Below are 15,410 nucleotides of genomic sequence, written 5' to 3'. Positions count from 1 at the left end.
TTCATCAAATTACACAACTCTGGTCCATTCTACAGAAGTCCAGTTTTGATGGTCCCGACACCAGGCTAGGTGCATTGACTGATGATGAGCTGTTAATAGTCATATGCACTTAGGGTGTTGGCTCCCATAGCCCATAGTATGCAGGGCTATACCTTTCACTCGCTAACACTGCTTGAACCTCCCACATTGAAATTGGATGTTACTTGTACCACTGTTGCCCTGCAGTTGGTCTGTATGAGTCTGGACAGTTTACGTAGATCCCGATCATTAATGGTATGTGGTCAGCCACCACTAGCTCGCTGAGCTCTGGTACATCTATTGATTGCATGCTCATGGTAGACCCTTGATACGGTTGCCCTCGGGAACCTTAGGGTTCTTACCACTTTGGCAATAGAATGACCCATTTGTCTTGCTACGATAATATGTCCACAATCAGAGTCACTAAGATTGTCATGTTTACCCATATTCATCAATTATGATACTCTGTTGGGAACCCCTATGTCTGCCTATTTACTGTCTCCATTCAATTTAGGTATACAGGTAACTGTATAACGCGGATGTTAGGTTCCATAGAAATGCCGCATTATATAAATCGCGTTATGCGAGACTCAGATCGCATAAAAAAAAGTAGGGTTTTGTTCCGATATAATTTTTTTTTTAAATTATATAAACAACAATGACATATCCAACAAAAAAATATTTTTATTTACTTCAACTAGTAACTGCCGATACTTTTATAGTTTACTTTATTCGGCATGAAACTCTCTGATTCCAATCTTTGAGTTTCTTATTCGGTTTTAAAACAATGTGGGATTTAATATCCCCTTAATTTGAATAATGTTTATATCGCCGAAATGAAGCCTATTGGCTCTTTATATTTAAGTAATTTTTTACATAAAAAAAGCATTACATATTGTATGTAACTCACCCGAAAATAAAGTGCTCAGCTTGAGATTAACACACTTATGATTTTTAATGCGATTTCCTGGCAGAAAACGAAGACAATATACAACATAAACACTTGATACGGTAAACAATTGACATGCATGCATGCTAAAGGGTATTTCCCCTAATATAAATTTGCTACTTATAACTACATGCACGATACGGGCAGATGCAAATTTAACGAAGATAAAATTTGATTTTTAAATCGCACGGTGAAAAATATATGAAAAGATAAAGGGTTACTGCAATTTGTAGACCGTGTTATATCGAAACTGCATTGTATAAGTAGTACTGCGTTATACGAGGGTTACCTGTATTTCACTCTGCACAGGGGATGCTAGTGTTAACTTTCTATCACCCTTCTCTCTAATGTTAGTCCATTGAGCATATTTGGGTATATGTTGTGATGTCTGTGATGGTTCAGCATCACAGACAATATCTGCACCATTCATAGCATTAAGTAAATCTCAGCAGTATTCAGTTTCCTTCCACATACTTTATAACATATCAGGAGATACAAAGGTCACTGATGTCATACATTCTTTCAGCTGAATGTGATCATAATTTGCAGATTACACTTTCATTTTATGTAATAATAACAATCTGTGGTACATAAATACAGATCCTTAATTAAAGCTTACAACATGTCTCGATTGGCATTTGTTGCCATACTTTAAGATAAGCTGATAAGTCGTTTGCTTAAATATATATGAGGGTGGTCTGAAAAGTTCTCAGCATAACAATGAAAAACGAATTTATAATTTCAAAATTATTTTTATTTTTCAACATAATCTCCCTTAAGACTAATACATTCATTCCAGCACCATTATCCTGTCCCTGTAGTGGTTTTCAGTAAGATCTGCAAAATATCCCTCTACAGCTGCAATCACCTCTTGATTCGAAGAAAAACGCTGACCAGCGAGGAAGGGTTTTACTTTTGGGAAGAGATAGAAGTCAGAGGGAGTTAAATGTGGGGAATAGGGTGGATGTTCCAACAATTCATAGTGCAGATCCCTTAATTTTGCCATTGCCAAAACACCCCTGATGAAAGATGATTTTTTCCTTCTGCAAATCTGGTCTTTTCTCACTAATTTTTTCATCTAGTCTGGTTAAAAGATCGGAGTAATATTCCCTGGTTATTGTTTTACTCTTTTCAAGATAATTAATAAACAAAATGCTTTTAGCATCTGAAAACACCGATGCCATGACCTTTCCTGCTGATGGAACTGACTTTTGCACTGAACAACCAGCTTCTATCCACTGGTTTTGATTGCTGCTTGGATTCTGCTTGGATTCAACAAACTACTTGGTAGAATGACATGCAATTTCACATATATGCTTATGACAGATGTACCAACTGGTTTTGATTGCTGCTTGGATTCTTGGATTCAACAAACTACTTGGTAGAATGACATGCAATTTCACATTATGCTTATGACAGATGTACCAACTTAGGGGGGAAAAAAGAATCGTGCTGATAGTGTTGGCATCTATGGTCGAGGCCGAGAACGTTTCAGACCAACCTCGTATTTTTGTGTGTAAAAATTGTGCATGTTTTCCTGCCAGTTTGCTTGGTTGTAGAATAGAAAATTTAAGTTTACAGGAGGATAATCACTGTCACCTCCATGTGAGAACTTCCATTGAAATGCCCTGATAAAGATTCTTCACATCCTAGGCAGAAGTCAAACTCAGGACTTTAAACCAAATGGCTTTGTCAAAATTGGATGAGCTATGGAGGCAGTTTTTCTTTTACATAGCCTCATAAAAAAAAAAAAAAAAAGATAACATTAGGTGATCTTAGTGATTAAGGAATGGGATTCTAATTGTGTCATCACGAGCAACTGAAATATGTCTGAGTACTCATGACCCGTGAGAAATTTTTCTACTAAGGAGAATGACCATACAATCTTATTATGGATTGATGCCGCAGCAGAAATTAACTTTTAGACTGTCACTCTTAATCTCATGAAGGAGATGCTGATTTAGTCCAAGCTACTAAATGGTGCACACGGTCTGTTTAGGTGCCGTTTTTAACTTAATAAATAGATAAATGAGAAAAGATAATAAATGGAGAAAAGTTGCACACAAAAGATCGAGTGTTGAGAGAACTCTGAAAAGTGAGCATGTATTATAGCTTTACAGGCTGTTTTGAATAGACTATGTGGGGAAGTGATTTGTCTGCCAGTTTATATGAAGTGCATCATTTTGAAAGATGAAGGCATCTAAAACATGCAGTGAATACAATAGATGGAGATATCTTTTAAGGATGAGATACAATATCTGAGGAGAACAGCAGATAAAGACCTAAAATTTAGAGACCAGGTTGGTAGCATTATGATGGCATCACAACTGATTATAGTAATGATAAAAGGAATACTGACATGTAGAAGTAAAGAGGTTATGGACCCATTCTGTAAGAGCTTGATCAGACTGCATATGGATTACTCAACTGATTTTCAAGGAGATGTGGATACATGGGAAGAGTAAGTCAGACAATATTATGTCTGCGAAATACCAGGTATGAAGACAAGTTGAAGGAATGCCATTTGTAGAGTCTGGTGGATAGAAGGAGAGTGAAGGGTTATGTGATTGAGACATTAAAACTGTTGATGGCTCAGTTGGCTGGGTGGTGGACTGTAGTAGGACAGTGCAGGCATCTGTAGATTGGTTCGAGCCTCACTTGATGGATTTTTTGTGCCCTGGAGGGTCTGTTTTTGGGCCAGTGTTGTTTAGTTTTATATAAATGGCATGGGGAAGAGCTTGAATGGTGATATAGTATTTTTTTAGATGATGCAAAGTTGGGGAGAGCTTTGTAGAGTAGAACGGATGTTGTGGCCTCGTGACCTTGCAAGAGGACTTGATTAGACAATGGTGAATGGGCTAGTGAGTGCAGCTGCCAGATCAGTGTAACAAGGTGTAAAGTTTTAAAACTTGGGAAGTAAAGATGGGATGCAGAGTATAAGCTTTGTGAGGATATTTTAGAGGAGATGAAAGATCTGGGATTGATTGTTGAGAGGGATCTGAAATTTTGGGGACATTTGCTAAAATTGTGAATGCAGCACAGCAGATTGTAGCAATGATGCGGAGAACACTAACATGAAGAAGTAAGGATGTTTTGATTCCATTACAAGGCTTTGATCAGACTGCCTATAGATTCTGTGTGCAGATTTGGTCACCTGTTTTCAAAAGATGAATGAGTTTATGGAAGTTTTTTCACTCGGCTATGCTACTAATTATATATTGGATTTTATCCTTTATCCAAGTTTAAGCAAACAAAGTTTGCACCTGAAGTACTTTCACGACTCGGGAAACTCTATCCTCTTTAGCAAGTTGTGCTGTCAGCTCTTCCAAATCTTCCTTTGGAAGTGGCTCTCCATGACTTTCTAGAAACTCACTGACATCAATGTCAGTGAATTCCCAATGCTAACATTCTTGTTTATTCTAGGCACATCATCATCAGCCACTTCTGAAATAGGCTTGAACCCATGAAACTCAGGAATTGTATTAAGCCACAATTTCCACTAGACACCATCCATACATGACTCTGACACTTCTCAGGCTTCTGCAATTTATGTTATTCTCTTAAAGATATTAAAATTTTTAAATTTTAATATGAAAATTTAAAATATTAATCAAAATGATGTTTCAACTTTCATACTTGGTATGAAAGTTGAAACATCAATGTAGTCATTTTAATATAAAGTTATTTTTCTTTCAAACAGTGGTTGTGTTCAAAATCTCTTACCCCTCTTTGCTTATTATTATTATTTGGAGAACTAGCCCAAATTGATATATTGTAATAAGATTTTAAAGTGTATGAGCATGACACCAATGAAAAAAATTCACAAAATGGGAATTTTCAATGGATACCACATAAAACATATTTTCTTATTAGAAATTAATATGATACAGTTGGTTTAAAATGTTGATATATTCATTATTTTTTTTATTAAAATATTTCAGGATAATTCTCTGTCTGTTCCACATAAAGTTGCATTGAATAATAGGGAAGTTCTCCAAAACTATGCTGATAGCAAAGATGCTCTGACCCAAGAGGTAAAATTATTTTATAGAAATTTCATAGACATCTAGGCTATTCAAATATGGCCTCAATATTCTTTCATTTCATCAACATTTTGCAGCTTCCTATTGTGCTTGATTATACCTCAGAAACAAGGGGATAGAATTTAGCGAACATTTAAGATAAACTTCTGCAGCATATCTGTGGGTTTGTGGACTAGATGAGAAAAAGGAATGCACACAATCGTGAAGGAAGTAAAGCTAAAGGAAATATGGATGCTCTTACTTTCAGAATAATGTTCTCTCTCAAGATCTGCATCATCTCTGACTGCCATTAAAAAAAGATTTTATATAGGGCATTTATTCATGGTAGAAGAGACCGTTTCGTGCTTTCTCTTTTACTATACTTTGCTCACCATATTCTGGGATCTGTTTCTTCTAAGTCTTCTTTTATCTCCTATTTTCCACACTACTGTCACTGCGATCCATTGTCCTGTTGCCACATTTGCCATGCAGTGCAACCCATGGAAATGGGGGGGGGATATCAGTAGGCTTGCATTATTTTGGCCTCGTTTCAGCAAGACAGGTTGTCCTAGATGTCCTAGAGCAGTGGTGTTCAACCTTTTTTGCTATGCGAGCTACTTTTCTATAAAAAGTTATTCGGTGATCTACTCTCTTATATCTAAGTTATTTGGCGATCTACTCTCTTATATAGATCACGTTCCCTCAACCTGATATCTGAATATGCACAAATAAACAACTAAAAAAAAACACACGACTAAAAACTTTATTTGTATATTTAAAAATTTATTTATCACTTTTAATTATTTTAATAAAACAAATATTTTAATACAACAACAAAAAAAAAATATATATTGGAATAAAATATTTATTTCTCTATTTTGGAAAACCAAAGTTAGAAAAAACAACAGATTGATTACAAACTCACAAGTTACAGATAATGATGGTTGATTAAAAAAAAAAAAAAAAAGTTAATGTGAAATTTGGTATTGTTTGGACCTCGCAATATTTTCATAGGTAAGTTGATATGAAGAAGTGCCAATTGCAGACTCATCCAAATGATCATTTGTAATTTGGTTTCTTAATTGATTTTTTATGACGGGTCATATTTGAAAAAGCGGATTCTAACAAGCATGTCGATCTGAAACACGACAGAATTTTTTGCGCAATATCAGTTAATATTGGGAATTTTTCATGTGCATACTTACAAATGACTTCATTGTTTATTGATTTTTTACTATTATTATTATTATTATTATTACCACGGGCTACTCCAGGAGTCCTTAGACTCATCGAGGGAGGCCCTAAACATCATGTTCACACAGCTGTTCAACATTCTCACAGTATCTATCATACCTTGCCTTGAACTCGCTCACTGTCATAGCACCCACAACAGACTCTGGCAGCTTATTCCACTCATTTACCACTCTAAAAGTAAAGAACCCAGCTCTAACACCCCTGCTAACCACGCTCTTGCCCAGCTTCCATGGGTGTCCCCTAGTTCTCCCACCACCAGTCCTGATCTCAAAAATATCATCTGAATTAATCCTATAGAATCCTTTTAGCAATTTGAATGTCTCAATCATATCTCCCCTTTTCCGCCTATCAACTAGTTTCTGCAACCCACAAATCTTCAACCTGTTCTCATATGGTTCATTCCATAGACCTGCTATCATCTTAGTCACTCGCCTCTGGATCCTCTCAACCTCCTCCCCATCAAGAAGGAACCGAGGTGACCAAATCTGGGCACAGTAGTCGAGATGAGGTCTTATCAGGGCTCGGTACAGAGGTACAATAACTTGTTTTTCTCTGCTCGTCAAGGTATTTTTCAACAACCAAGTGAGTTGATGAGCTGATTTAGCTACTTTCGCAATGTGCCCCCTAAACTTCATCTCCCTATCCACCAACACTCCCAAGTCCCTGGCCTCATCAATCTCTTGGAGTACAGTTCCACCAATGTGTTATACTGCTGCTAATCTTTTCACTCCGAAATGCATAACCTTACATTTTGTCACATTAAATTGACATCCATTCTCCTTAGTCCAGAACTCCAATCTATCTAAGTCATCTTGCAAGACTTTGACATCTTCTGCATTCACTATCGCCCTACCCAACTTTGCATCATCAGCGAACAAATGAACTGTCCCACTTAGACCCTTCCCTATATCGTTAATGAACAGATTAAACAGCAATGGTCCAAGAACAGAACCCTGTGGCACACCACTAGTCACAGGCCGTTTTTTGGACTCTACTCCTGAATAAACTACTCTTTGATATCTCTCCATCAACCACCCAGCTATCCATCTCACCAACCCTATATCCATTCCCATATGTTGTAGTTTACAGATTAGAATTCCATGTGGTATCCTGTCAAACGCCTTTGCCAGGTCCAGCAGTATCACTGTAAACCCATTTCCCTTATCCAGTTCAGCCGTCACCTTGTTATAAAACTTGAGCAAGTTACTGAGGCATGATCTACCCTTCACAAAGCCATGCTGTCCTCTGTACAGTATCTCATTTTCATCAATCCATTCCTGTATTTTTTCCTTGACTACTTTCTCCAAGACCTTGACAATGACTCCTGATATGCTGATCGGTCGGTAATTTGCAACCATAGTCTTGGATCCTCCTTTATGCAGTGGAACTATTTTCCCCTCTTTCCACGCCTTCGGCACTAAGCCAGACCTGAGACTCAGATTAAACAACACGGTCAAGGGCACTGATAATTCATTAGCCGCTTCATGCAAGACCCGTGCCGGTATACCATCCAATCCCACAGATGTATTCACATTAAGGTTCTGTAATAGACTATTCACCTCCACTTCATTCATCACAATTCCCATATAAACTAATGGTTCCTTCATTTTTTCAACGTCACCACCTGGATGATATACTTTTGCAAAGTGTGCGCTCAGTAACTCCACTATATCGACTGGTTCAGTGAACTCTTTACCATCGTCATTCCTTAAAATCATTTTGCCATGTACAGTTTTTTTCTTGCTTGCAGCATATTGAAAGAACTGTTTGGGATTCTGTTTTGCTTGCATAGCTAGTTTCCTTTCATAATCGGCTTTTGCTGTTTTTACCACACTCGTTACCCTTCTGGCCTGTACTTTATACCGTTCGTGTGCCTGCAGGTCACCCCTTTCTTTAAATTCCCTCTATAGTTGTTTCTTTTTTTGCAGCTCAAGCTTAATGGTGTTATTCATCCATTTAACCCCTCCTTGTTTCATTATTCGGACCTTAGGTATACAATCAGCCATAACCTCCTGTAAATGCTCTTTGATCACTTACCATGCTCTATCGACGTCCAGCCCTTGCAGTTGTACATGCCATGGCACTGATCCAAGCAATCTCCTAAGCTTGTCATACTTGCCAGCACAGTAATTCCACATATACCCTGTCTTAATCACAAATTTCACACCTTTAGCCACCTCCCAGGTCAAGACCTTATGATCACTCTCACCAATAGGTGGCAACATGGTCATATTCATTACAGTCAAATTCTCAGATACTATTACCAGGTCAAGCACTCTCACACCCCTAGTATTTTCAATTACATGCTGTTTCAGATAGTTATCCCTTAATAATTGAATAAAATCCATTTCCTTCCTCACATGTGTCCTCTCCTCCTTCCAATCAATGTTACCATAGTTGAAATCCCCCATAATAATTACCCTCCTTCCACTCATTTCATCAATTTATTTATGCATACCATCTCCACCATCTATTCCATCACCTGGTCTATAGCAGCACCCAACTGTATATTTTATTCTGCCAGTATCAATCTCACACCAAATAGCCTCAAATGAGCTCCTTTCACTATCCTGCAATACTTCAATTCTCCTTGGCTGCAGTTCATCAGCTATCATCAATAACACCCCTACCCCAATTTTATTCTCTCTGTCCCTCCTAAACATACTATAACCTACACATTCTATCCCACTAACTATATCTTCCGTCAGCCATGTTTCACTAATGCCAATAACCTGTGGCCAGGAAGAGCCAATCAAGGCCAAAAATTCTTCCTTCTTGTTCCTAATACTCCTGGCATTAGTATACATGAATTGCAGTGTTCCCTTTGTCCCACCCCTATCTTGATGCGTTATTCTAAATATCCCATTCCCATTTTTTGTCCTTATTGCTGGCTCAGGTACATTATATACATTTTTACACTCAACTGTCTCACTGATGTCTGGATATCCACTTCCCCCCCTCCTTGGTAGTTCTAGTTTCCCTGGTTCTGCACATCCATTTTCACTTCATTCAGCAACACTTTTTCCAGTCTCCGCACACCAAGTCCATTCAAATGCAGTCCATCCATCTTGTATAAGTCCTTTCACCATTTTAAATGTAAACTATTCTGAATGTTTATTATCTCAAGTTCTGCTTCAGCTTGGTTTATATCAAACAGCCCACTAATTTTATTTGAAATTTCTGTGATGTTCAAGTTTTCTTGAAATGGATTGTTGATAAAAGATACAATCATTTCAGTTTTGTTAAAATCATTAAATCTTGAATTTATTTCTTCCTCAACTAATTATATTTTATGAAGAAATTCTTTTAAATCATAGCGAAGCATTTCTCGATTTTGTTCAAAAAATGTTAATAAATATGGGAGATGTCTAAATTTGTGGTCATTTATATTTTTCTTTAATAAAAGTAAGTATTGTTGGAAAGTTTTTATTGAACTTAACATGTGAATTAAATTTTTATCTCTACCTTGTAACTCTAAATTTAAATTGTTTAATTTCGTACAGAAATCTACTAAAAATGATAAGTGTAGCAACTATCATTTATCACTCAATTGTGGATAAATATCTCCTTTTCATCAAGAAAAATTTTTATATTGTTAATTAATACAAGAAATCTTTCTGAAAATTGACTTCTGCTTTATTGTTGTACAACAATATTGTACAACAGAAATTCCCTATCATCATCTGCCTGTAATTTAAATAACCGCCATTGTACGGCTTTTTCTCGAACAGAATTTACAATTTTAAATGTAATATCCAAAACATCTTTTGTGTTTAATCTTTTACTACACAATACTTGTTGGTAAATAATACAGTGGTATGTTAAAAAAATCTGGATATTTGTCATTGTTTTTACATAATGAAATGAAGCCTGATTTATTACCTATCATTGCAGGAGCACCATCAGTAGTAATAGACCCAAGTTTAAAAAGCGGAAGTTTGTGTTGTTTCACAAATTCATAAAATGCCGAAAAAATGTCTTCTCCCCTAGTCCTTCCCAATAATGGTATAATTTTCAAAAGTTCTTCTTTACTTGAATAATCTTGAAATACCATGCGAATAAATACCATTAACTGAGCAATATCAGTGAAGTCGTTTGATTCATCAAATTGTAATGAAAACGCAACATACTGGTGAATGTCTAATATTAACCTGTCCTGGAAACTTTTCTCCGGAATTGGAACTCTTCCTTTTGGCAATTTGGAACCTTGTCTGTGGCCTAGAAGTAGTCTCTCTCTAGCGATGTCTTGAACCGAGAAGCTCGTTTCTGGAAGCGGGAAACTCCTCTCTCAAGCAACGTGGATCCGGGCAGTCTCTCTCTGATGGTGACTCTGGACTGGGTAGTCTCCTCTCTGACAGCAATTCTGGAACTGGGACCCACCTTCTGCTTGCTTCAGTCCCTTTTGATTAGGCCTCCTCTGAGACCTCGCATGAAGTTTGGCAATCCCCGAAGAATTGGTATGAGTCTTTCATCTTAAGTTTCAAGTTCAGCACGCCTTTTGTTCTCCTCCGCCTTTCTTTTGATTGTAAGTTTCCGGCCATCGGAAAGTTGTTTGAACTCTTTCTGACTGACTTCAGAGATGTTTGCTCTTAGAGCCTGCAAGCCTTTCTCATACATACAAGTTTCAATAACAATCTTTCTAATGCCGGCTTGTACAGCTTTGGCAACAAAAAACATTGCCTTTGTTTTTAACACTCTAACATATTCTTATTAAAGCAGTATATACACAGTTAGCAACAAAAGAGTTATTTACAAAAACATCTAATACAAACTATACCGAGACAAACAAAGTTTATTTTTTTACAATATTCACATGGGACTTAACCTAAGTAAAAAATTGATGTAATGTGCTTTGGAATATTTAATATTTAAGCTACAATCGAGTTTTTACACTTTGCTTATAATCGTATTCACTCGGCTCGCTGTTTGACTTCAACTGATCCAAATTAATTCATTTACCTGGACTTATAATTACTGATTTGACAATTTTAACAAAAAATAAACAAACAATAGCAATACACTTGAAGCAAATTAAAAATAATACAAAATAATGAAAAATAAAATATTATGTTTTCAGTTTTAAGTAAATTTGTAAGTAAGGAGGAATACACAAGAGATCGATCAAAAATTGCTCCACGATCAACGGATTGAACACCCCTGTCCTGGAGGATCATTTGGCTAATTGATTTCTTCAACATTCTACAACACTGTTTACCTATAAAGGTGAACTGTATTGTAGAAACATGTAGAAAATGGGAGTAGAGTGACTGGTACAAAGAAGTTGTTCAATGAACATTTTGTGTGGATATTTTGTCCCGGAGAAGTAGGTCTTAATACTAGAGTGATAGGGCAGGTTCGAGGTTTAGAAGTGCAAGAAGAGTGTGTGTGTTTCAAACACTGAGTACTCTGGATGGGATTTCATCATGGGTTTTGAGAGAACGTGTTAAAGCACTGACAGCTCCGTTGACCTGACTTTTCAGTGAGAGTCTGGCCACGGGATAGGTGCCCAAAGAGTAGAAGAAAGGTAAGATAGTGCCATTGAATTAAGGCTGGTAGTAAAATGGAAGGGTCAAACTATAGACCAGTTTGTTTTCATCAGTAGTTATTAAGATTTTGGAGGAATTAGTAAGAGATCATTTATGGCAATGGACAGATGAAAGTAATATTATCTGTGAAAGTCGACATGGATTTGTTAAATGACACTCTCATTTTAGTAATCTGATTGCCTTTTATAATAAAGTAACAAGAGTGGTGTTATATAATAAAGTAAGAGTGATGAGGAAAAGGCATATTCTACCATTGTTTTGGATTTTGCAAAGCCATTCCACAGGATGCTAATGATAAGCTGATATTTACTTTGTAGCACATGAGTTTAAATGTCAGGTTAGTGACTTGGATTGGGGGCTGGCTTTCTGATAGATATCAGGGAGTTGTGTAGGAGGGATTGGTATCAGGAAAGCAGAAGGTTACAAGTGTTGTCCCACAAGACTCAGTACTGGGACCTGTATTGTGTAACCTTCATATCAATGATGTCATTGCCTTGCTGGAGGATATTCAGTTATTATTATTATTATTCAGGCTGCCATGGAGTTAAGAGAGACTTGTTGTGGGAGGTCCTTCCTAGGAAACACAGTCTATCATACCACACTTTGAACTCATTGACCATTCTTGCTCTCACCACTCTATCAAGCAGTGCATTCCACAGTTCAGCCACTCTCCACACAAAGAAACCACTCCTTGTCCTCTTGCTCGCAGCTTCCTTTCTTAACTTCCAGGGATGGCCCCTTGTCATCGCTCCTTCCCACTGTTCCACCAAGTGAAAGAACTCCCCAGTGTCAACCTTGTAATGCCTCTCAACAGTTTAAAAGTCTCGATCATATCATCTCTTCTTCTTCTATCCACCAAACTCTGCAGTCCACATTCTCTCAGCCGATCCTCATAACTAACATTGTACAGTCCTGAAACCATCTTTGTTATCCACCTCTGTACCCTTTCCACAGTTAATTTTTCCCCTTCAAATCCCAGGGACCAAATTTGAGAACAATAGCCTAAGTGTGGTCTGATCAGAGTCTTACACAACAGAATGATAACTCTTTTATCTCTGCAGATCAGCGTCCTTCTCAGTATTGCAGCAATCCTCTGGGTTGCCTTCACCACTTTTGCAATATGCTCCCTGAATTTCAGTTTTTTATCAAACATCACCCCCAGATCTCTTGTCTCCCTTACTTCCTCCACAACAGTTCCTCCAATCGAGTATGCAGCTTCCCATCCATGTATCCCAAACTTCAAGACTTCACATTTTTCTGCATTAAACCAACACCCCCATTAATTTGTCCATCTGTCTAGTTTATTCCAATCCTCTTGCAGGGCTGCCACATCTACACTATTACTAATAACCCTTTCCAGCTTCACATCATCTGCAAACAACTGAATATTCCCCTGCAGTTCATTGACAATGTCATTAATATAAAGGTTAAACAATACAGGTCCTAGTACTGACCCCAGTGGAACTCCACTTGTAACCTTCTGCCTCCTTGATATTGCCTCATCATACACAACTCTCTGATACCTATGAGACAGCCAATGCCAAATCCAGTTGACTTACCCGACATCTAAACCCATGTGCTGCAACTTAAGTATCAGCTTATCATGTGGCACCCTGTCAAATGCCTTTGCAAAATCAAAAAAACTGGCAGTACGAGGGTGGTCTGAAAGGTTCTCGGCCTTGACCAATGTCAACACTATCTGCAAGATTTTTTTTTTTCTAAGTTGGTACATCTGTCATGAGCATCGATGTGAAATTGCAAGTCATTCTATCGAGAAGTGAAGTTTGTTTTATACAGCTGTTTGAAGCAAAAGTGTTGTTTGTTTGTATCCCTTGAAATGGATAAAATTGAGTATCGTGCAGTTATAAAATTCTTTTTAAAAGAAGGTTTAACACCAAGTGATATTCATTCGAAGTTCATAAAAGTTTATGGGCACTCTTCTCCTTTGTTTTTTGAAAATTAAGAAATGGGCTGCCGAGTTTAAACTTGGCGTACCAGCCTTGAAGATGATACACATGAAGGACGTTCAAAAAGTGTAACAACACCAGAAATCATGAATCAAGTGCACGATATGGTATTGAATGATTGGCGAGTCAAAGTGAGTGAAATTGCTGAGACTATAGGCATTTCAAATGAATGTGCAGGATATATTTTGCAGGAAGAATTGCAAATGAAAAAGTTTTGCACAAGATGGGTGCTGTGCTTGCTCACAGCAGATCAAAAACTCACTCGCATGAAAATCTCTGAACAGTGCTTGGAGTGTTTTAACAAGAATAAAACTGATTTTATGCATCGATTTATTACTATGGATGAGACTTGGATCCACCATTGCACACCAGAATCCAAGTAGCAATCAAAACCAGTGGACAGAAGCTGGTTGTTCAGTGCCAAAGAAGACAAAGTCAGTTCCATCAGCAGGAAAGGTCATGGCATCAGTGTTTTGGGATGCTAATAGCATTTTGTTTATTAATTATCTTGAAAAGGGTAAAACAATAACCAGGGAATATTATTCCAATCTTTTAATCAGACTAGACGAAAAAATTCGTGAGAAAAAACCCGATTTGCAGAAGAAAAAAAATCATCTTTCATGAGGACAATGCCTCTGCCTACAAAGGTGTTTTGGCAATGGAAAAATTAAGGGATCTGCATTATGAATTGTTGGAACATCCACCCTATTCCCCAGATTTGGCTCCCTCTGACTTCTATCTCTTCCCAAAAGTAAAACTCTTCCTCACTGGTCAGCATTTTTCTTCAAATCAAGAGGTGATTGCAGCTGTAGAGGGGTATTTTGCAGATCTTACTGAAAACCACTACAGGGACAGGATAATGACACTGGAATAAATGTATTAGTCTTAAGGGAGATTATGTTGAAAAATAAAAATTATTTTGAAATTATAAATTCGTTTTTCATTGTTATGCTGAGAACTTTTCAGACCACCCTCATATATATGTTGTGATTTAATGGTATTGATATGAACACGGATAAGAAAATAACTATTTATTAACTTAAAAGCTAATATTTCACTGGTATTATATCCAGCATCGTCAGAGCACACAGCACAAAGTTTGTTACAAATACAAGCCAACCACAATCCGGTGCAACAGTGGGGCTAGTATAAGTAATTGCAGCGTGCAACACAAGACTAAAATCCTAATAGGATGCCATCTAGGTTAAAAAGAAAAAGAAAAAAGAAAGTTCAAAATTTTGAAATAGTAATCCAAATAATAGTCTTAGAAAGTTTAAAAAAATTAAAATAAAAGTGATAAATATTAATTTGGTCTTAGGATGACTGTCTCCCAAATATTTGGTAGATTTATACAGCCATACTTGTTAAGGTTTGGAGCATGTTTTAAGGCTTCTGTTGATTCCAGGAACAACCTCTCTGACTTGTAGAAACTTCTGTGCATTACTTTTGTTTTTTTCCAATTGATCCTGTGTGCTGGGGTATCCAAAGCATGGTCTGCCAGACCCGACTTGCCATAGCGAAAGTGTCGGATATATTTTTTGTGTTCACTGAGGTGGATGTCCACAGTTATTCCTGGCTGTCCGTAGTAGGCTTCATGGCAAGAACAGGGCACTTCATAGACTACTGGATGTGATAAAGGAGTGCATTTGTCCTT

The 15,410-nt window shown here is 37.2% G+C and overlaps 1 protein-coding gene across 1 annotated transcript in view; it reads left to right on the top strand.

Annotated features, from left to right (window-relative positions):
• Window positions 1-15,410, top strand: part of LOC150097388 (protein phosphatase 1 regulatory subunit 21-like) — a 505,584-nt gene that overhangs the window by 377,391 nt on the left and 112,783 nt on the right. The window contains exon 16 of the mRNA XM_090407251.1: window positions 4,909-5,001. Coding sequence (XP_090263377.1) covers window positions 4,909-5,001 — 93 coding nt within the window. The remainder of the gene's footprint in view (window positions 1-4,908; window positions 5,002-15,410) is intronic.

The sequence above is a fragment of the Typopeltis vanoorti genome, chromosome 17, assembly GCF_054136105.1.
Source record: "Typopeltis vanoorti isolate ZY-2024b chromosome 17, IOZ_Tvanoo_1.0, whole genome shotgun sequence".
Taxonomy (NCBI): Eukaryota; Metazoa; Arthropoda; class Arachnida; order Uropygi; family Thelyphonidae; genus Typopeltis; species Typopeltis vanoorti.
Note: the sequence above shows the minus strand (reverse complement) of the source record. Positions and strands in the feature narration are given on the sequence as shown.